This window comes from Canis lupus, chromosome 37 (genome assembly GCF_011100685.1).
Source record: "Canis lupus familiaris isolate Mischka breed German Shepherd chromosome 37, alternate assembly UU_Cfam_GSD_1.0, whole genome shotgun sequence".
In the NCBI taxonomy this organism is placed as follows: domain Eukaryota; kingdom Metazoa; phylum Chordata; class Mammalia; order Carnivora; family Canidae; genus Canis; species Canis lupus.
In genome coordinates this window covers 5,552,071-5,573,414 of record NC_049258.1, presented here as the reverse complement: position 1 = coordinate 5,573,414, position 21,344 = coordinate 5,552,071, and the positions used below count along the sequence as shown (strand labels likewise).

Sequence of the window (21,344 nt, the reverse complement as noted above, 5' to 3'; positions counted from 1 at the left end):
AATAAGAAGTAAGTGGCAAAAATAGATCTTATACACATACTAAGGAGAAGCAGCATTGCTGTTTTCTTCTGGTAGTTCTATCAGGGCCATTCATCTTTTATTTGAAAGATCTAGTGATATTTCCACCTGCTTATTTTTTATTTTGCATCATTTAATCATTTACATCATTTGCTAGCACTTGCTTACTCATTAGTTTGCCCATCTTCATAGAAGCCTCTCTAGATTTGGTGGCTGGGTTTTTAAATTAGGCCCATTACCTTCTCCCACCGAGCCAGTTTGTTCCCAATATTGGTATGTCAGAACTTGGCTTTCTCTTTAGAAGAAGCTGGAAGTGGAAAAGGCATACCTTTTGCCAAATAAGATGTTTGAGATTTTTAATTGCATTTTTTAAATAAAAAGGGGAAATATGAAAACAGACCATATTATGACGCTTTCTCATTTTTCTTACATTGAAAGATGTTAGTATCTTATCAGTTCAGGTAATTAAATAGTTTATAATAGTCACAAATATGTGAACACATGTTAAGAAAAGAGAAGCTGTAGGCTTTAAAATTATGTGGCTACTGAAATTTTGGGTAATCTGCATGATTTATATGCCTAACACACTTTTCAATTCTATAGATTTCTCCTCTAAGTCACCTACCTCCTCATATACTTCTACTACTAAAGAGGAAATTAATGAGTTCTTTGCCTCTTCTTTTTCTTTTTCTTTTTTTTTTAAGATTTTATTTATTTGAGAAAGAGAGAAAGTGAGCATGAGCAGTGGGAAGGGGTAGAGGGAGAAGCAGACTCCCCTCTGGGCAGGGAGCCCAGAAGCAGGAAGCCCGAGGCTGGGCTTGATCCCAGGACCCTGAGATCATGACCTGATCTGAAGTCAGTGCTTGACTGAGTCACCCAGGCTCCCCTTCTTTGCTTCTTTTTATCCCGTACATCTTCAAGATCCAGCTCTGGTTGCAACTTCTCTACATAAGCATCTATTCACCATGGTATCTTGCCTCTGAGTGGTAGCATTTTTTGTATACACGATGCGTGTGTATTAGAGTTACTACTCTGAGACATCCCCTTTATTGCCTATATTATTGTTGAGCAATTGCAATTTAACTTTCTACATATGCATGTCTTATCTCCTTAGCTGAAATACCACCTCCTTAGTGTTGGTGTTTTGCAATATAATACTTTTTTCTGTTTTCCACAGTACCTGATACAATGCTGTGTGTATTAAAAGTACTTAAGTTCTTGTTAATTACTGATGCCATAAGCTTAATATATCTGGATGGACAAAGATGTCTTTATACATATCATTACTATTTTAACTGACGTAACCAGATACTGTTCTCTGGAAAATGTAACAAAAATAAATAGGAAACATAGATTGCCGTTCAGTATTTCTCGATTGTGGCCTAATTTCAGTAAAACTTTGGGGCTTACTGAGGGCCTGGGGGAGGGGTCACATTTGATAAAAAAATTTTTTTTGATCTTTATTTTTTAATTTTTAATTTATTTTTTTGTTGGTGTTCAATTTGCCAACATACAGAATAACACCCAGTGCTCATCCCATCAAGTGACCCCCCGCAGTGCCCATCACCCCAGTGACCCCCACCCCCCGCCCACCTCCTTTTCTACCACCCCTAGTTCGTTTCCCAGAGTTAGGAGTCTCTCATGTTCTGTCTCCCTTTCTGATATTTCCCACTCATTTTTTTCTCCTTTCCCCTTGATTCCCTTTCACTATTTTTGATAAAAATATTTTTTAAAAATTAAGTTTGAATATCATTCACTTGCAGAATAACATATCTTATACCCGTCGTTCCAGATTGAGCAATTTAATGCTGAAGAAGAGGCATTTGGTTGGCTTCCATCAATATATCCTCAACGTAAAAAAATCCAAGACAGTTTGAACCCTTACCTTCGCCTCTATGAAACTGCTGTTGAATTTAGCAACAAATACCGAGCGTGGACTGAAGGGCCGTATCATAAGGTGAACCCAGACCAGGTAGAAACAGATGTTGGAAATTACTGGAGAGGACTATATAAGCTGGAGAAGACCTTCCACGATTCTCCAAATGCATTGGCAATGACAAAAAAAGTCAGAGCAAAGGTGGAGGATTTCAAGCAGCACATTCCTCTCATTCAAGTGATTTGTAATCCTGGCTTGCGCCCCCGGCACTGGGAGGCCATGTCCAGCATTGTCGGCTACCCGCTGCAGCCAACAGATGACTCCACTGTCTTCTCTTTTTTAGACATGGATTTGGAACCGTACTTATATAGGTTTGAGGGTATTAGCGAAGCAGCAAGCAAAGAACATTCTCTTGAAAAGGCCATGGACAAGATGACTAATGAGTGGGATGCTATGGAATTTGTCATTCTTCCTTATAGAGAAAGTGGGACATTTATTTTGTCATCAGTTGATGAAATTCAGATGCTGTTGGATGATCACATTATTAAAACACAAACTATGCGAGGATCTCCCTTCATCAAACCTTACGAAAAACAAATAAGGTAAAGTGATATTTATGGGACCGTGTGTATGCCATGTTTACCAAAATTGTCACTTGTATATAATATACAGTTCTTTTTGGAAATTGATTCTGCACTTCATACTTAATATTTTAAATAGTTGATCGTAAAGAGTGATAACCTTCTTTGCATCTGGAAAAGTGTCCATTTCTTTGCTATCACCTATGGTCCTAATGAAAGTGGTGGACAAACAGCCTCCAGATATTCATTTTTATTGCCTGCAATCTGATCTTATATATTTGACTCAAAAATAATTTCACATCTCTGCACATAGTTCATACAACATATTATCTATGAAACTGAAGATAATGTCATTTTCCAAATATACTAATGAGATTGTTGTAGATGATCCTTGAAAGTCTATTATGATTCTCACTTCTATGCCTGAAGGATGCCTAGGTAGGCACAGAAGTATGAATATTATGACTCGAGTCTGGAGTTTCAGGCATCTGGACACAGAGGATTAAATTAAATCCTTATCCTGTTATTTTTTAAAAATGTTTGTAATTTGTATTAAGCGGTTTATATTTTACCTTAAAAAGAGTGTAAATCCAAATCAGGCTACTATCTTCAGTGTGAGTTTATATGAGAAGGGAAAGCTAACTGCTTGGCAGTGTGCACCCCCTGCTATTGATGTCATCCTAAACTTGAGTGTGCCCTGCATGGGCCCGGGCACTCAGGTTGCTCGGCCTTGCTTGCTTCAATATGCTTATCAAGAGGAAATTTTTTTTAAAACTACTCTGGAAGCAGTATAACCAGATTCTAGTTTTAAGGACTGCACATGAGATCATTAGCCAGCGGGAAATTGTCTGTCTCCGTCAAGGATTAGATGGAGAAAGCGGGAAGAAGGGAAGGCAGAGGCATTCATCTCTTCTTGTGAAAAGAAGAGATGTTAAATCTGATAAATGTTAAAGAGATTTTAGAAAAACATTTGAAAATGCCTGGTGACTTTGAGAACTTCTATTGACAGAACTTGATTTTAATAGTCTAAAATTACAGATCACTAATTATAAATGATGAAAAACATCTATTAATCTACACGTAAAGCTATCCCACCTCTAAGACCTGTTGCCATTGACTGATCATCCTTTTTGATGGCTGTTTTATCTCTTGCAGCTTTCTGGGGTCAGATCTGGATCTATCATTCATTAGCTGGGTGAACCTAAACCTGGTACTTACCTTTATCCGCCTTAGTCTCCCCATTGGTAACCAGATATACTGGACCTTAGAATATGGTGAGGAAGGAGCAAATACGTACAGAGATCTTAAAATTGTGCCTATAAAATTGTTAGTTAATAGAGTAATTATATATATTCTTGAAGAAATCTTGTCATTATCTGTGTTCTCCATATTTAGATATGAACTGATTGCTGTTGTAGATTTAAAAAATGCTTGCTGGGATGCCTGGAAAAAAGTGCTTTCTGAGACTAGGTGGCTCAGCGGTTGAGTGTCTGCCTTTGGCTCAGGGGGTGACCCAGGGTCCCAGGATCAAGTTCCACATCCTGTAAGGAGCCTGCTTCTCCCTCTGCCTGTGTCTCTGCCTCTCTCTCTCTCTGTCTCTCGTGAATAAATAAATAAAATATTTAAGAAAATAAAAATAAATAAAAAGTGCTTCCTTCTAATAAATAACATACTATCATATTTTAGTTTATGTAGATTTTCTTTAAAACCCAGAAATATTGTATTCTGGAAATAAAGCCTTTATGGGCCCAATTTTTTTTTTTTTTTAAAAGAAGAATGTTAAAGGAAGTGAGTCTTGGATGTAACTACCTTTCCTAAGAAGTTCAGATTGCCCTTCATTGAGGACATCATTACTGTCTCCAAAATCTCATTTCTCAGTTTGTATCTTCTAGCCATGGAATTGATTTGCGGAAAGGTTCGTTGCTATGGCATATACAGAAACCTGCCCATTTGTAGATGCGTATATCTGAACGTGTATATCTGTATAAACATAAATATTGGTGCTATGATTTTAAAGCCGATTTTGAAGAACAAATTTAGTGATTTATTGTTAAATGAAGGTAAAGAAATGGAAATAGGAATAGGAGCACTGCATACAAGATTGACAGTCAAAGAGCATCGTTTTGAGTTCTGTCATCTGAAACATTGCTTGATTTGCTGTCGAACCACTGTGTTTTGTTCTCAGAGAATGGGAGAGCAAGCTCCTGCTGCTTCAAGAAATTCTGGATGAATGGCTCAAAGTCCAAGCCACATGGTTATATCTGGAGCCCATTTTCAGTTCTCCAGACATTATGTCTCAAATGCCTGAGGAAGGAAGACGATTTACAGCTGTGGATAAAACATGGAGAGATATAATGAAAAGTGTTGTACAAGTAAGTGAAAATCTCCGAGGATGTAATTATTTGGTTGAAGTGACATGATTTTTGTTTTCAAAACACTCCAAATAAGTCATTTTCTTTTCCTCCTCCACCTACGTCCCCCTTTAATATATTACTTTAGGATCTAGGAGCAGGAAATCTCAAAACTGACTAGATATTTTGTCCTGACTGCTTCTTGAGGTCCAAAGTAATTTGCATTATTTAATGACATGTGGTTCTATTAGTGGTTTCTACTGGATGCTCTGGCAGGAAGACCCTGTGAGCAGCGCTCCATGTCCCCATTTCTTCTGTGCCCACCTGGTTATGGGCTGCGCCACCACTGAAACGCGCTATTGTGGAAACATGCCAGCATGCTGCTCAATCAATAAGTTTCTCTTTAGGCATCTAAAAAAGAATGAGTTGCAAAGATAAAATTAAAGAGACCAATACATACAAACAAAATGCAATCAATCAATCAAAACACAAATACTGAACTTAAAATTTAAGGATGGAATTTGGTGACCACACTGGTGACACTGAAAAAGATGTGAATTTTTTGTTCAATTCAAAAGACATTTACTGCCTGCAAAGCATGGTCTGTATGTTACTGGGAAGGTAACATTAAATAGAAGAAGTATTAGTTATTAAATTATATTCATTAAGTGAATGTAAATTTCTCCATTCATGTTTTTGATCAAATATAATACTGTAAGATAGGGTGAGTATTATCTTAAAATTTTCCTACCCTAACATAGGAATATGCATATTTTTATTATTTGAACTTTGAAAGCTGTGACTATAATCCTAAACACAGATAATACTGGATCAACACCAACCGTATGATTTGCTAGGAAAAATGTTCCGAAATATAGACATAGATTTAATAAGTTTACTTTGTTTTATGTAATACTTGAAACCTATCTCTGTATAAACCAAACTTTTGCAAAATTAATCACACTGGAATTCTATAAGAGACTGTTGATGTGTCACTTTGCAATACATTTAATCATCTCTAATTTGTTTTAAACATTCAGCCATTCATTTATTGTTTCTTTACAAAAGGGCAAAATCCTTACAACATGTATACATTTTCACTTGGAAAAGGATGAAATAGATTTTTCTTGGTTGCCCCAAACAAAAAATAGATGTTTGTATTTTCCTAGTTAAGATCATTTTTAAAATAAAAAATGTTTTTTTTGTATTTGATCAAAATACTCTTCAAAACCCCATATTGCTAAGGAAATTTTATAGACATTTTAGTACCTAGAAAAAGGGCAGCTATGCTGGCGCTAGTTAAATTAAGGAGGCAGATCTTCAATTCTACCAAACTGCTGAATTAAAAAAACACACAAGGGCACCTGGGTGGCACACCGAGTTAAGCATCTGACTGTTGGTTGCAGCTCAGCTCATGATCTCAGGGTTGTGGGATTGAGCCCCGAGTCAGGTTCTGTGCTCAGCATGGATGCTGCTTAAGGATTCTCTGCCCTTCTCTCCCCATTCTAAAATAAATAAATCTTAAAAACAAACAAGTACACTTGAAAACTAATGAAACACTGTATATTTAAAAAAAAAAAGGGGGGGGGGCGGGGAACAGACAAAACAAAAAACATTACTTATTCTTATTCCTAAATAAGCAGTTTCTTTTGGGTGATGCTTCCTCTACTTTTGCTGTAAGACCTGATCGTCTTCCTGAACCGGCTTTACATTTTCTTTTTCTCAATATATTAGTATTCAGGATAGCTTTTGTCCATATTCTCCAAAGCTTTGACAATAAACCTAAGTCCGTATTTTCTCGGGAAGGCTAATGAGGTGACCTGTGTAGTAGAGACATCACTGGATTGTTTGATACAAAAAGCCATCACTTTCCATCTGAGGGATTTCTTTCTTTTTTTTTTTTTTTTTTAAAGACATTCATTCAGTGTCGTGATCAGACTATTACATTTAGCAATCAACAGCGTGGATGCAAAAAAACCCCTACATTAAAACCCTTTGTTGGGCTGCTTTACACTTTCCACAGAACGGAAGCTAAAATAACCTGTTATACAATTACTCACAAATACAGTCCTCGAGTTTTTTGCCCATACACATGAGAATTGTCTAAACTGTGTCTTCACAGTTTGTAGCAGGTGGACCCTGCCACCACTTGCTTGGCTGGGATCACAAATCTGTTGTAACCTGTAGCTTCCCTGTCACCTCTCCTCTCCTGTTAAGCTTTGTTTCCTGGCAGTAATTAAAACCTTCCGCCCCTGCCATGGCCACTGCTGCTGCTGGAACCGTAGCCACCTTGACCTCGTGGTTTGGTGAAGTATTGGCCTCCACCACCAACAGGGCCAGAGCCTCTGTCTCCAGAATGTCCTCCTTCCATGGGTCCAAAATTTGAAGATTGATTGTTGTAATTGCCAAAATCATAATAGCTTCCTCCCCACCCCCAAGTGGCTTCCATCATCACTAAATCCCTTCTAGCCATCCCCACTGCCACTGTATCCACCACCACCTTGACTGCCACCGAAGCCACCTCGACCACTGAAGTTTACCCCCATGACCAAAGTTGTCATCTCCACCGAAACCACCTCCACGACCACCACCAGAGTTTCCAGAACCACTTCGACCTCTTAGGCTGGACGAAGCACTAGCCATCTCTAGCTTAGATAAGGCTTTCCTTCCTTCACAGTTGTGACCATTCACAGCATGGGATTTTTGAATGACAGTCTTGTCTACAGGGTCAGGGTCATCAAAGGTCACAAAAGCAAAGCCTCTCTTTTTGCCACCACTTCCATCAAGTCATGATCTCAATCACTTCAATCTTCCCATATTGTTCAAAATAATCTCATAGATGATGTTCTTCAGTGTCTTCTTTAATGCCACCAACAAAAATCTTTTACAGTTAAGCAGGCACCAGGGCTTTGAGAATCTTCTCTTGAGACAGGCCTCTCTGATTCCACAACTCTCCCATCCGCCTTTTGTGGCCTTACATCCGTGGTTGCATCCACCTCCTCCAGGGTGGCCTACCTGATGAACCCAAAGCCTCCGGAGCGCTTGGTGTTTGGATCTCTCATTAGCATAGTCCGTAAGCGGTCCCCATCAGCTGTTTCAAAGCTCAAACCTTCAATGAAGAGCTTCTGCAGCTGTTCAGGCTCTTTGGGAGACTCTGACTTAGACGTGACCATGGTGGGAGGGGAGACTTCAACGATGCTTGGAGGCGTCCAGGGGCAGAAAGCCATCTGAGGGATTTCTAATAAAGCTGCTTTTAGAACCGGACAGGAAAAGAGACTCAGAGGTGAAATATAAAATGTAAAGGATAATTTCATGTTTTGAAACCTGCTACCAAAGACCCTTTCTCCCTAGGACCTTGACCTTTCAGTCTAATTCCAGAATTTTTCAATCACTATTAAGATAGTTTTGCCTGTGAAGGCTTAGCTGTACCTGTCTCATGTTCTACCCAGAGCTCTTGTCCTTTGCACAGAGTAGGTAAAGCTGAGTTTGAAATGTTGGGGAGATATGGGGACTGCCCTCTCACACTACTTCTCTCCCTCCTGGGCTTATTTCCTGGTGCTGGGACAAAGACAAGGAAGGAAAGGGGGTGGGGTGGGGAGATAGGGAGAGGGAGGGAGGAAGAAAGAGGGCAAGAATGAGAGGATTTACTAATATAACTAGTCCAGCCAAACTGGCTGTCCTTTTGCTTAGTGGTCATAAGATAGCCTTTTGTTGGTGGTGTCCAGGCTCTATACCCTTATTGTTGGTCATCACAACTGGTCTAGCTTTTTGGTCAGTCGTGGACTGGTAAAGTCCACAAATTGACTCAGTAGGGACAGGCGAAACTCCTGATGAGCTCTCTGGTAAGAGAGTCTATCCTGAGCATCTCTCCCTGTTTTGATCATCCTCTATGAGATTGGGCTTCATCTTCAACCTGACCTTCCAGTGGTGGCTACCGCCACATTTCTGCCCCAGGCTACAGCAGTATTTCAGAAGTCTGTAGTCCTTAGTCTCATCCAGGGCTTGCAGAACAGGGAGGATCCATCTTCTGTACCTCTTAGTAGCTTTGGGCACATGGTCTTTGCCCTTCCTTCACCTGGTCATTCCACCCTACCATCTTCTCCCTACCATCTTCTCCCACAGTTCTTTTTCCTGCTCTGGTAGCACTGGAACAGGTCATCACCCCTGGTGCTGGAGCAGACTTCCAGTTGGGGTAGATGTTAGCCTCCTCTATTTGAAGACAATGAAAACATTTCCAGGGGTTCTCTTCGGCCCTCTCCTTAAGATTCAGGGCGGGGGGGAAACCAGTTAACTGCCTACCATTCGGAGGTGAAGGAAGTGGGTAATCTGTCTTCATGTACACTGCACTCACTCCCCAACCTGACTTTTGACCCTTACAAGTCTTCATTTGTTTTCCATACCAGCATAAAAATGCACTCTTGAACTTCTCCCCCAAACTTTTCCTCTTGTAGTCTAACCACATCTTAGTACACGTCAGTACCATCTCCCTGGTTGCTCGGGCAAAACACTTAGGAGTCACTTTTTTTCTTTCTTTGTCTTGACCAGTAAATATGATCACTTGGCACTATGCATCTCACTTCTTTCTAGTGAGCTGGAAAGCTAAAAACCATCTCTCAGACTCCCTACCATCTAGTTTTTGGCAATGAATTAGATTTAGACGACTGTAAACACGCACTTGGGATTTGGAAAGCATAAGTGAAACAGCAGCCATCTTCTTGTCATTTCAGCTATTTCTGCTGTCAGGCAAGATCATGAGCATATGACTTTTTTTTTTTTTTTTTTTTTTCCAGCAGGACTTCAATATCTGGTCATCAGCTTCATAGGTATTTAGAGACAGCGACGATGGTGGCTTTCTGAGCCCTAGAATCACACCTACCATGGTGCGGTTGAGTGCAGTAGAGTCAGTGGTGGTATTCTTTTGTCCTGATTGGGGCAGAGATAGAAACCCTCCTGGTAGGTCAGTTCCACAGCGTTTTAGGAGTCGCTCCTGTAAGCTCAGCTCGGAGCATGCTCCCTTAGGCCTTCTGATGACTTTGTAATCATTTAATTCCCTATGTTAAGTGTCTTTTTTGCTTAATGTACCTAGAAGCATTCTGCACAGAACTCTGAATAAATGTACAAACACCTCAAAGATGGAACTAGAGTTGTTGATATGACCCAGTTGGGTTTTAGGATGGTGAAAATCTAGTTACCATTTGAAGACGGGATACTGGCGGTACCTGGCATGCAGTACAAAAATCACTTAAATTATGCTCTTGGTCTCCTGGAATGGAGAGTCTATTTTACAGGCAGTTCTTTAGTGGACCAGGTGGCTGCTGGATTAAGTCAGTACTATAGGAATTTGAGATAAAAGGGATAGAAGGCGGGCTGAATTCTTTTAAAAGCACTGGAGAAATTAAAGGATGATATGGCTTAATTCAGAATTTACAACTACTCAAGACATGGTCAGAGGACTAAGGAGCTTCTGTGGCCGCCCTTAAAGAGCCTCTTATTACAGCTAGAAGTTTGACATAGCCAAGAATGAGCGATGGAGCCTGATTCAGTGGGTTGGCAAATTACAAAGTAATTTAAATGAGAGCCTTGCCGGATCTGTTATGTGAAAGGTAAATTACTTAGTGGGCCAGAGTAGGATGGTGAGAACTGGGAAATGGGGACTTTGGGGTTGATTTGATCGACTGTAGGTCATCTGACTCTCCTGCTGAGCTTCCCTTGCCTGAAGCCTCCGCAGAATCCTGGAAAATATGCAAGACAAGGTGTCCCAAGGTCTCTTCTGTGAGTCCGCGTTTTCTTTCTTAACGCTTAAAAGGTTTCATGAGTATCTGCCAAATTTCCCGTTATCCAGGGATTTCTGATGAGGTAGTTTATTATGCTTTTGGAAGTTCACGGAACTGGCATGAGCTTAATATCATGAAGCATATGAAAACATACTTTCTGTGAGGCTTCCTGGAGGCAGGAATTAGAATGCTTTCTCTATATACCCAAATTCAAGTTTCAGGCCCCTGATATCACAGGCATTTGGTTTAAAAATGTAAATCAACCAGTAGATTGTTACTTTGAGCTGCTGAGAGTAGAGATACTTGTGAAGCCAAAGAAGACACATAAAATTTGTAGAATTATTCCTTTAACCAAGAAAAAAAATATGACAGCTAGAAATTCCTTTTCTTCCCCTCCAGGAGACAGAAAGTAATTAAAGTGTCAAGGGAGTCACACTAAGTTTCAAATTTCTGGTAGCTTCCTATTAGAACATCTTATTATTATGTCCCGAGAACAGAGCTACCAAGTTCCATCCTGGTGGGCCATGGAGGACTGTGTCTCCTTGAGTTGCTCTGTAGGCCGGCAGGCTCCCCTCGCCCTGCGTGGGCTCATGGGCAGCACCTAATGATGGAGTGAACGCCTGCTGCAGAGCAAGGCTATGGCAAGACTTAAGGCACTTGAGGCCAGTTTTATTTTACAATGATCAATAGCCTCCCCGAAGGGTGACAGATTATAACCGTTCATTTTAACTCTGTGAAACTGGAGTGGAGTAACCTCCTCATTCCTTCCATCTGTCCACCCCGCCCCCTCCCCCCGTAGTGTCTTTCTGTCCGTCCATCCATCCATCTCTTTCATAGACAGTCGTGGAGGACAAAATGAAGGGTAGTTTCAGGTATAGGTGCTTCCTGCACTTATACCATCTGAGTTGCTTCAAGTATTTCATCTAGTTTGGTCCTCAGAACGCCTTTGGAAGAGGACTCTTATTCCCCTTTTAAAGATAAGAAAACATTGATACATATACCACATCTTCTTTATCCATTCATCTTTCTGAAATAAGTCAATTGGAGAAGGACAAACATATGGTCTCATTCATTTGGGGAATATAAAAAAATAGTGAAAGGGAATAAAGGGGAAAGGAAAAAAATGAGTGGGATATATCAGAAAGGGAGACAGAACATGAGAGACTCCTGACTCTGGGAAACGAACAAGGGGTGGTGGAAGGGGAGGTGGGCGGAGGGTGGCGGTGACTGGGTGACGGGCACTGAGGGGGGCACTTGACGGAATGAGCACTGGGTGTTATTCTGTATGTTGGCAAATTGAACACCAATAAAAAATAAATTAAAAAAAATAAAGATAAGAAAACAGAGACTCCAGGTAAGTAAATGACCCGAGGTCATACAGGTTAGAAGCAGCGTTGAGTCTTAGGAACCAGGTCTGCACTTTCCTTTATCTGATGCAGTCTTTGTTATGTTCACCTTACCACAGGGAGAAAGTGAAGGAACTTTATTTTCCAGTCATGAGATGATTACTTTTACATATTTTTTTTCCCTTAAGTCAACATACAAAGGTACATACATTATGGCCTTTGTTCATTGAGGGATGGCACATTTGGCTCAGTCGTAGAGCGAATCTGGCTAAGTAGGTTTGACCTCAAGAATCCAATACAAAACTTTTCTTGAATGTGAAGAGGTATTTCTTTTGTAATTGTAGTATTTAGGGAAAGAGATATGAACTGTTGTTTTAAATAGCTGAATTTTTCTTTAGCTTTCAAACCTCAGATCCAAAATAGGAATATTGCAATAAATTCTTTGGCTGAGAAGAAAATAAATATTGTTAGTTTGTGAAAGGAGTTTTTCACACTTACTAGCAACTATTCAGCCTGTTTTTGGTTTTTGGTTTTTTCCAACAAGAAAAAGCAAACATTACCAGAAGGTGGCACTCTGAGAACATCATTTTGGTTTTTGGATTTAGGAGTCCAAGAGTACTCCTCTTTCCTTTCTTTATTGGATGAATTGCACATTTAAATTATGATTTGGGTCTTTGTCATGCTTCTTTTTACATGTGTTTTTAAAAATGTGTATTTAAACATAGAACTGTTAGGAAATAAAATATCGTTTTAAAATTGTCTCTTTGAAGGTAACAATGATATGTTACATATTTCCATGTGAACCTGTTTTATTGAGAAAACAGGTATTAATGATGATTATCTTATTCGATTAAATTGCTGGGTTTCCAAGTTACATTGTTAAAATTCAAAACAATGCAGAAAAGTGCATCTTTCCCTTTCAGCCACATTCCGAGTATACTAGCAAAAGCATTTTAGAGAGTCCTGCAGAAATAATAAAACTGCTCTATAGAACAATTTACAGCTGACACTTTTGGTTGATCTCTTAGCCATGGCTGAGTAAGAGAAGTAAGCTAAATTAGTTAGTCTTGAAATTCCTTGTTTAATTTTTTTTAACAACATTCCCTTAATATCTATACATTAAAAAAAATCTATACATTTTCTGTTACTCATATTAATAAATATACTAGCATGTACTCACTGTTTGGTCTGGTGATTAATACCTCCAATGTGTTTTAGCAGCTTTTTCTTAGTAAAGACCTTTTCTTAGTTTGTCATTGATGTCAACGGTGAACACTAAATTTGGAATTGATATTTTTGAGTTGGGTGTTTTTTTTTTTATTTTTAGGATAAACATGTTCTACAAGTTGTAACTATTGAGAGGATGCTGGAAAGGCTGAAAAAATCAAATGAACTTTTGGAACTCATTCTTAAGGGACTTAATGAATATTTGGAAAAGAAACGTCTCTTCTTCCCCAGATTCTTTTTCTTGTCTAATGATGAACTTCTTGAGATACTATCTGAGACTAAAGATCCCACTAGGTAAGTTGCTTACATATATAACACGTGGCTAAATTTATCTGCTTAAATTTAATTTTTAAAATAAGGTAGAATGTGGATAGATATAATGATATTCAAGAATATCCTAAATATTATCAATAACCAATGTAATAAAAACATACTTAATATCACTGAAGGATATTTTCCCAAATGTGATGCATCTTGGGGAGGATTTCATATTTTGTTGGTTTTCTCTTACATATTTTTCAGAACACATCACTCTTACAGTGGCTTGCATTGACCCACGCAGGTGGTCTCCCATCATCCTTCCTATTTCTCTCTCTGGTTTTCTTGTTGACTCTGTTATAGTCCTTCCAATTCTACAATAAAAGGGACAGCCTCTTCCTTCAGTGTACTGTCCTCTTTGCAAAAGATGCTCCTTATCTAAGTATCCACGACTTCTTTTACCTCCTCTAGATTTTTGTGGAAACACGCTCAGACGCCTGCCCATTGAGAAAACTTTCCCAGACCATTGTATTTAAAATGGCAACCCAGCACCCCCTAGCCACCTGTCCTGGATTATCTTTTTTGCCCTATTTTCTTTCAGCATTTTTTAAATCATCTGGCATGCTCTAAAATGTACTTAGTTCACCATCTGATTTCCTCTAGCAGAATAAAAGCTCCATGATGGCAGAGATTTTTGACTTTTTTTTTTCCAATGCTGATTCCCAACTCCTTAGAAGAATGTGTATTTCTAGTATATAGCAGACAGTGAATGGATATTTATTAAATTTGTTACTTTTGTGCCTTGTGCCTTCAAAGTAGGAGACGAATAACCCAGACAAAAAGATAAATTTAGGGTCAGTTTTCCATCTGAATTTTAATATCCCACTTCCTTATTTCCTATTGCAAGATAAATTCAATTGGTTATTGGTAATGTGCCAAAAATGAGGGCTTAGCCACTTCCATCTGTATTACAATGACCATAGTTGGATGCTTTCAAAGCAGTTGATGTAGTGAACTGTGAAGTACTTAAAATGCTAAACCCGGTTCATAATTTGTAAGCAGTCTCTGAAGATCCCAGTTGAAAAAGCTAGTTTTGTGCATTTGAAGATTCTTCCAATTAGTGTATTATCTATTAGTCAAGACTGGTTTGCCTTTTATGCTACTTTTAACATCTTTCAATTCATTGTGTTGGAAACAAAGCCTCATGGGTGTCTCCTCTGTAGCTCTTATTATAATTAAAGTTTGACAGATCTTTTTGTGATTATTCAATTAATGATGACCTCCTACTGGACTGAGTAATCCATACAGGCAGGGATCATGCCTTTTGTTCCCCCTCAGTGTTTCATCTCCAGCAGCATCAAGTAGGGGCCTAACACATATTGCACATGTGTAAATTGTGAATGAGGATTGGTACACAGAGAACACTGATAGTTTAGGAATTCTTTAATGTAATTAATTCGCTTAAATATTTTCCTCCCCCCCACCTCCCCCAACAGGGTGCAACCTCACTTGAAGAAATGTTTTGAAGGAATTGCAAGGGTAGAATTTACAGAAACTTTAGACATTACCCACATGAAGAGTAGTGAAGGAGAGGTCGTGGAACTCACAGAGACCATTTCGACAGCCAAAGCCAGAGGTCAAGTGGAGAAGTGGTTGGTTGAGCTAGAGAGAGTTATGATTAAATCCATCCACAAGGTACTGTATTTATCATTATTTCTAGTAACGATGTAGAATTTATTGTATTGTGGGGGATACCTGTGGCTCCGTAGGCAGAGAATGTGACTCTTGATCTCAGAGTCATGAGTTTGAGTTCTATGTTGGAGTAGAAGTTACATAAAAAATGTATTGTTGATAAATGCACTTTTTTTTAGACAGACGTTTTTTAATCATGAATTACCAGTTTAATTATAATAGATAGCTTAAAGATAAAGAGATGGCCCACTTGAAAAGTGGGACAAAGTACCATCGATACTACTGAAGTATGGATGATATTTTGAAGTATTGGATTTTAGTCCTAAGTCCTATTTCTTGTAGCCACATGCTACTTCTTTCATCATTAATTAAACACACCTTGGTCTACAGAGTCTATTGTTAGTCTTGCCTTGGGTGTATCTCTACAGTTTCACATCAATCTCCTTGACATGTATGTTTCTATGGTGAATATTTTTCTCCTGTGCGTATACAAAATATGTACCAAAATATTAGAAAATCACAAATACTGCCTATAGTTAAGTCACTTCATATTTTCCGTATCTTGTAAAACATCAACTCAGTCATTTGTAATTATTTTTATTAGTAGAAAATTTCAAGTCCTGGCAACAAATACAGAATAATTGAGCACTTAAGTCCATTTTTTATTATAACGTGGACATAGCATTCAAGTTCCTCATCAAGAATGAAAATCATGATTGAGTTTGGGGATCATGAGAACAGGAATGAGAAGGAAATATGGCATCATGTCCTATTCAAGAACAGTTTTCATTAATTTTTCAGATACTCTCATACATTATTGAAAAACTGATTAGAATCTAAGTGTTTAAAAGATAGCATGTGTCTAAGTACTGCTTTCTCTTCTTAAATATAGTTTTAATATCTGCCTGCATAATAGTTTTTAAGTAGGTGTAAAGTGATTTGGATAGTTTTTCATTTCTCCCTATTATGGATTAAATTAGAGTGACTATCCATATGGATATAGCTGGTTTCTTTGATTGAATTATTTCTTATGATAACTTCTCACATGTAGGACCACTAGGTCCAAGGGATGAGCTTTCATAAGCCTTGATATATCCTGACAAATAAAATTCCCATTTATATAGCTGTAAGCAATATCAATGAATTCTACTTTGATCCCTACTCAGCAGCCTTGCGTATATAGTTTGTTAACTGATATATACAGTGATAACTCATTGTCTTAGACCTAATACTATTACAACTATTCTTTTAATTATTTTTGTCAAAGCACTTAGAGAAGGTATTTTGGTTGCCATTCCAGAGCTTTTAGATGGGATGGCAAGGAATTGTGTAGGAAGTATCTTTCCTAAATGTTCATGTATAAGTCTGTGTCACTGAAACGTGTAATTGAGTTTAATATCCAGTACTACAAAGTGAGAGATGTGCGTTACTATGTTTTACTGAATGTATTTGCATACTTGAAAGAGTATTGCATGCTTAAATTAAGTCAATTTTGGGTCATTTGTAAATAATAAAAAAGTCATGTTCTTGGCACCATTGCCCCTTTATCATGCGTATGTTACTTCCATCTATATTTCCACATGGATATGGCACACATAGACATATTTTATGTACAATATTGTAGAATGTTTTTATAAATTTCTCCTCATCCACTATGTAGAAATTGTAATTTAGATTTTAATGCTTTCCTCTTGTTCTTTACACACTGTCCTTTTAGAGAACGTATTTACTCCATCCCTGACATTTCTGTACTGTGCCTTCTATTTTCTATGTTTTTTCCGTCCTTCAGTTGCTCATTTTCACCTGCCCTTTCTGTAGCTCCTTTTGGCTTTTGAAATTTTCTTTGTTATCAATAGCCAACACTGCCCTTCATCTCTATTCAGCTCCATAAATATCCTAGCTAGACTAGAAATCCAGAAAGCTTCATACATCCTTTATATATTTCTCAGAAAAATCTAATTTTGACAGTCTTTTCTGAAATCAAACATTTAAGTGGGTGTCACCTCACAGGCAACATTCCTATTTTTGGTTGGTATGTGTAAAAGATTAGAATGCTTCTCCTAGATGCCTGGTAAAAAGTGGAATATGCCAAGCCACTGAAAACATATGCTGGTGAAGCACATGAATTAGACTCAAAACATGTAGCAAAGAGCATAAATAAGACTTCCTGACTTTCCTTATACTTAACTTTCCATAAATGAATTATACACCCGTACTTGTCATCATTGCCTTGGGCATCTAGTATCTTACAGATTGAGAGTAAGGAAACAGGAGGAACTTGAGAGGAGTCGTGTGGTTTGCCTGAGTGTGCACATAAGCCCATGGCTGAATGGGGATCTGATGAAGTTCAAAGAAAACTATTGTCTATGGATTTGACAGATCTCATTTTGGAATGACTTAAATTTATATTTCACAGTAAAACTGCTTGTGCTGGATCAATCTAAATGTATCTAGGATATCTTTGGCTACAGTTGGTCAAATGAATCTTTGATTTAATGTAGTTCACACGAATTATTCCTGTATCAATGAAATAAAATACTAGATAATATTTTTTTTTTGCTCACAGGTATATGAATAAACTTGAATTTAAATAGTCAAACCAATGCTTTGAGTCTTCATTATTGGCTAACATGCTTTTAAAAAGTTGAACAGTATGAGTTCATCTGCTTAGGGATTAGCTCTTCATTGTATAGGCCATTCAAGTAAACTGTGAAACTATCCTTAGCATTTTTTTTCCCCAATTAGGTAATCAAAGATGCAATATTTGCCTATACACAAAATTTGCGAATCAACTGGGTGAGGGATTGGCCTGGACAGACAGTGCTCTGTGTATCTCAAACGTTTTGGACACTAGAAGTACAAACAGCTATTCTAAAGGGACAAGAGGTAAGCTTTATTACCCCCAGGTTTTTCAGCATTTTTTCAACAGTACTATTGCCAGAATACACTAATTATAAAAAAAAAAACAAAAACAAAGACAATCCTCTTAAAACATCAAGGGTATTTGAGCCTCAGTCTTGTTATTATATACAATTTATACCTTTAAAAATAGGGGCAATAAAACTAAGAAACTTCCTAAACTCGGAAAAATCAGGAGGAAAAGTAACATAATTCTCTTTTATGCCTTGAGTAAAACCATCCTGTGAAGACAAGGTGTTGGTTGATTTATTTTGACTTTCATTTTTAATTCTTAATATATTGATTTTGAATAATAATTATTGATATCTTAAATGATGCTTAATTTTAAATATTCTAATATGTTATACATATTAATGTAATAATATTAATTGGTTCACTGTTAGTAATTAACAAACAAATTAACACAGAAACCACAGTAATTAACACAGAAACCACATTTAATGCAACATTTCTTTTTTTTTTTTTTTTTAATGCAACATTTTTATCCTTGAGACAGGATTTCAGGTTGAAAGTAGTCCTAGATCTTTTGTCTGAAATCATGAATTTGAAATGTATTTTTGATGTGGAGTTTGGTATTACGGTCTTTAAGGCACTGTTGAATGGCTGATAGTGTTGAGGTTTGCGAGAGAATGTTATTCTCTGTAGGCAGATCCCATAAAGGAAGGAACTGAGTGACACATGCTTAGTTCTTTCAAACTTACCAACAGTTGACTTATTTCTTTCCTGTGGGGAGAGCTGAGGGCATAGGGCAGGAGGTGAGGGTTTTCTGGAAAAAGTCTGTCTTCACAGAATGCAGGGCACAGGGGAATGGGGGTTTCCCTAACAGCGGTGAGCTCTTGGAGTTACTTCTGAGGTCTTGGATTCCAGCCCCATAGGCATTTTTCTTTTTCCCTCTTTTTTTTTTTTTTTTTTTTACCTAGTGGGTCTAGAGAATTCATTTTCTCTCTTTACTTTTAAGCTACCACACGGAGGGATTCCTCTATCACCAACCTAGGCTACTGGGGCAACATGTAACCTCCCGGATCTCCCTCCTTGCTTGCTGGCCAGCCCCCCACCCACAATACCAACTTTGTCACTCGCCACCATGGGACTTAGTCTGCAGGGAACAAAGAAGCAAATGAGCGGATTAGACAAATGAGTAGGCATCTTGCAAATTTCCTCAGTTGAAATGTGGTGTTTATCAAACCTCTACCCCTCTGTCAAATCCATATTTTTCTTTGGTCTCACTCCAAGCAAGCTGCAATGGTAGGAGTTGACGTACAGCATTTTAAAGCATAAACTAGGGGCACCTGGGTGGCTCAGGGTTGAGCATCTGCCTTTGGCTCAGGGTATGATCCTTGGGTCCCGGGATCGAGTCCCACATAGGGCTCCCTGCATGGAGCCTGCTTCTCCCTCTGCCTGTGTCTCTGCCTCTGTGTGTGTGTCTCAGGAATAAATTAAAAATCTTTTTTAAAAAATAGTGTAAACTACAGCTTTTTCATGATTCCATTTCTCTCCCAAGCATAATTTGAATCTCGAGGGATATGCAATTTATGTCACTCCCATATCAACGTGTCCTCTGCTCAAAACTGTCTGCCTATAATGCTTACCACATTGCATCCAGATACAGATAGGGATTTTTGTTTACAGCACTATTCACTGATACTGAGATTGAGTTATTTATTTACTCATTTATCAGCCTATTCAGTTTTCTTTCTACTCACATGACATGGTGCAGGCATGGAGCCATTCACAGAGAAAGCCAAAATGAGAACCTGAGTTACTTGAGGGTGATTCAGCACCATAAACTCAAGGTCCTCTAAAGCCGTGGGTTAGCAAGACTCAGCAAGTTACGCCTCTGCTGTTGTTGCTTGCCAGACTACCGTCTTCTGTTGCATTCTGTGGTGCTTTCATGGTTAAGTTTTGTGATATAGAATTAAGCTTTATATGTGTCCTTAAAAATTAATTCTTGTTCACCTGCTCGAGACTACTCTGCCCTCGATCCCCTGTCGGTGCCCCTTGTCCCTGTCTTTCAGCCATGGTTAGGCCATTGAAGTTCTGTAGCAGCATCATGAGGGGCTGGCGCATGTTTTAGTATTCAATAGCGTTGATGGGGTTTTAGAAGTTTAACATGTAGTTTTATCATGGGAGGCTAGCATATGTTTTAGTATTGTATGTGTTGATAATTTTTTTCCCCTAATGTGTGGTTCACATTTGAAACTGATGACTGTGGTTGAGCAGCTGGAGACTCTTGGCAGCCTCCTAGAAGACTGGATACTTCCATTCTCGGCAAACACACCAGGTTGTCTAAGCTTGATATTATAAAAGCCCTATATCTTCTACAATCATGCTCCCAGAGGACCTGTTGGGATTTATTTATTCAGTGAATGTGGATTGTGGAACTAGTCCGTGGGAGATGAATGAAAGAATCACTGCTATCACAGAGCTCAGGATGTTGCACATAGTGATGTGATTTTGAGCCACTGTATCATTGCATATGTAGAAGGATCCAGGTATGATAAAAAAATATTTGATTTCAGGCAGGGTTTATTTTGGGAGCATATAATACTAGTAACCTTTAGGTTCCTTAGCTCCTTTTACAGAATGATTTACAAGGAAGAAAATGTAACAAAAATGCTATCAGTATCATGATTCTTTTCTATCTCTAATCTAAATTCTCATTGATTCACATAATATTTGTTCCTAAAGAACTCCATTTATCACAGTTTGAAGTTAAATTTTAGTTCTAAATCTGTTTTCCTAGTATAGGAAAATACATTCAGCTACGGTGTGTAGTAATAAATTCTTATGGACATATAATTTGGACCGTCAGGTTTAAACATTAAATTTTTATTTTATGTTTTCTGTTGAACTATGGAATGTGAGAACTAGTAAGGTTCTCAGAGTTCCTCACATTTACTGATGAGAAAACTAAGATGACCCATCCGTGTGGCTTACATTCTTAGGAGAAAATTGGTTCTTACTCATTTATATGCTCAATATACTTAATATATTCACTAATTGTCTCCAAGAATTTCAACACTTTTATCTCTTTAAACATGGGTGGGACAGACATATCTCTCTCACTTGCCTACAAGGAGAATTAATAGCAATTGATTATGTAAATAATATGGAGGCTGCAGTGTTCAAGCACCAAACCTTTGAACAAATTACCTCCTTAAAGGCAAAGATAAAATAGTTCAAGAAATAAGTAAAGTGTCCCGTAGAGAAACAGTTTGCGGTCTCCAGCACCATCCTTCAACATTTTTCTCGTTCTTGGAAATGCTCTCTGGTTACATCATCACCAGTTGCCTGGTCCTGAA

The 21,344-nt window shown here is 38.3% G+C and overlaps 1 protein-coding gene across 1 annotated transcript in view; it reads left to right on the top strand.

Annotated features, from left to right (window-relative positions):
* DNAH7 (dynein axonemal heavy chain 7) overlaps nt 1–21,344 on the top strand; it is a 240,346-nt gene that overhangs the window by 64,240 nt on the left and 154,762 nt on the right. The window contains exons 18-22 of the mRNA XM_038585215.1: nt 1,811–2,496; nt 4,661–4,847; nt 13,274–13,467; nt 14,928–15,126; nt 17,869–18,009. Of these exons, the coding sequence (XP_038441143.1) occupies nt 1,811–2,496; nt 4,661–4,847; nt 13,274–13,467; nt 14,928–15,126; nt 17,869–18,009 (1,407 nt within the window). The remainder of the gene's footprint in view (nt 1–1,810; nt 2,497–4,660; nt 4,848–13,273; nt 13,468–14,927; nt 15,127–17,868; nt 18,010–21,344) is intronic.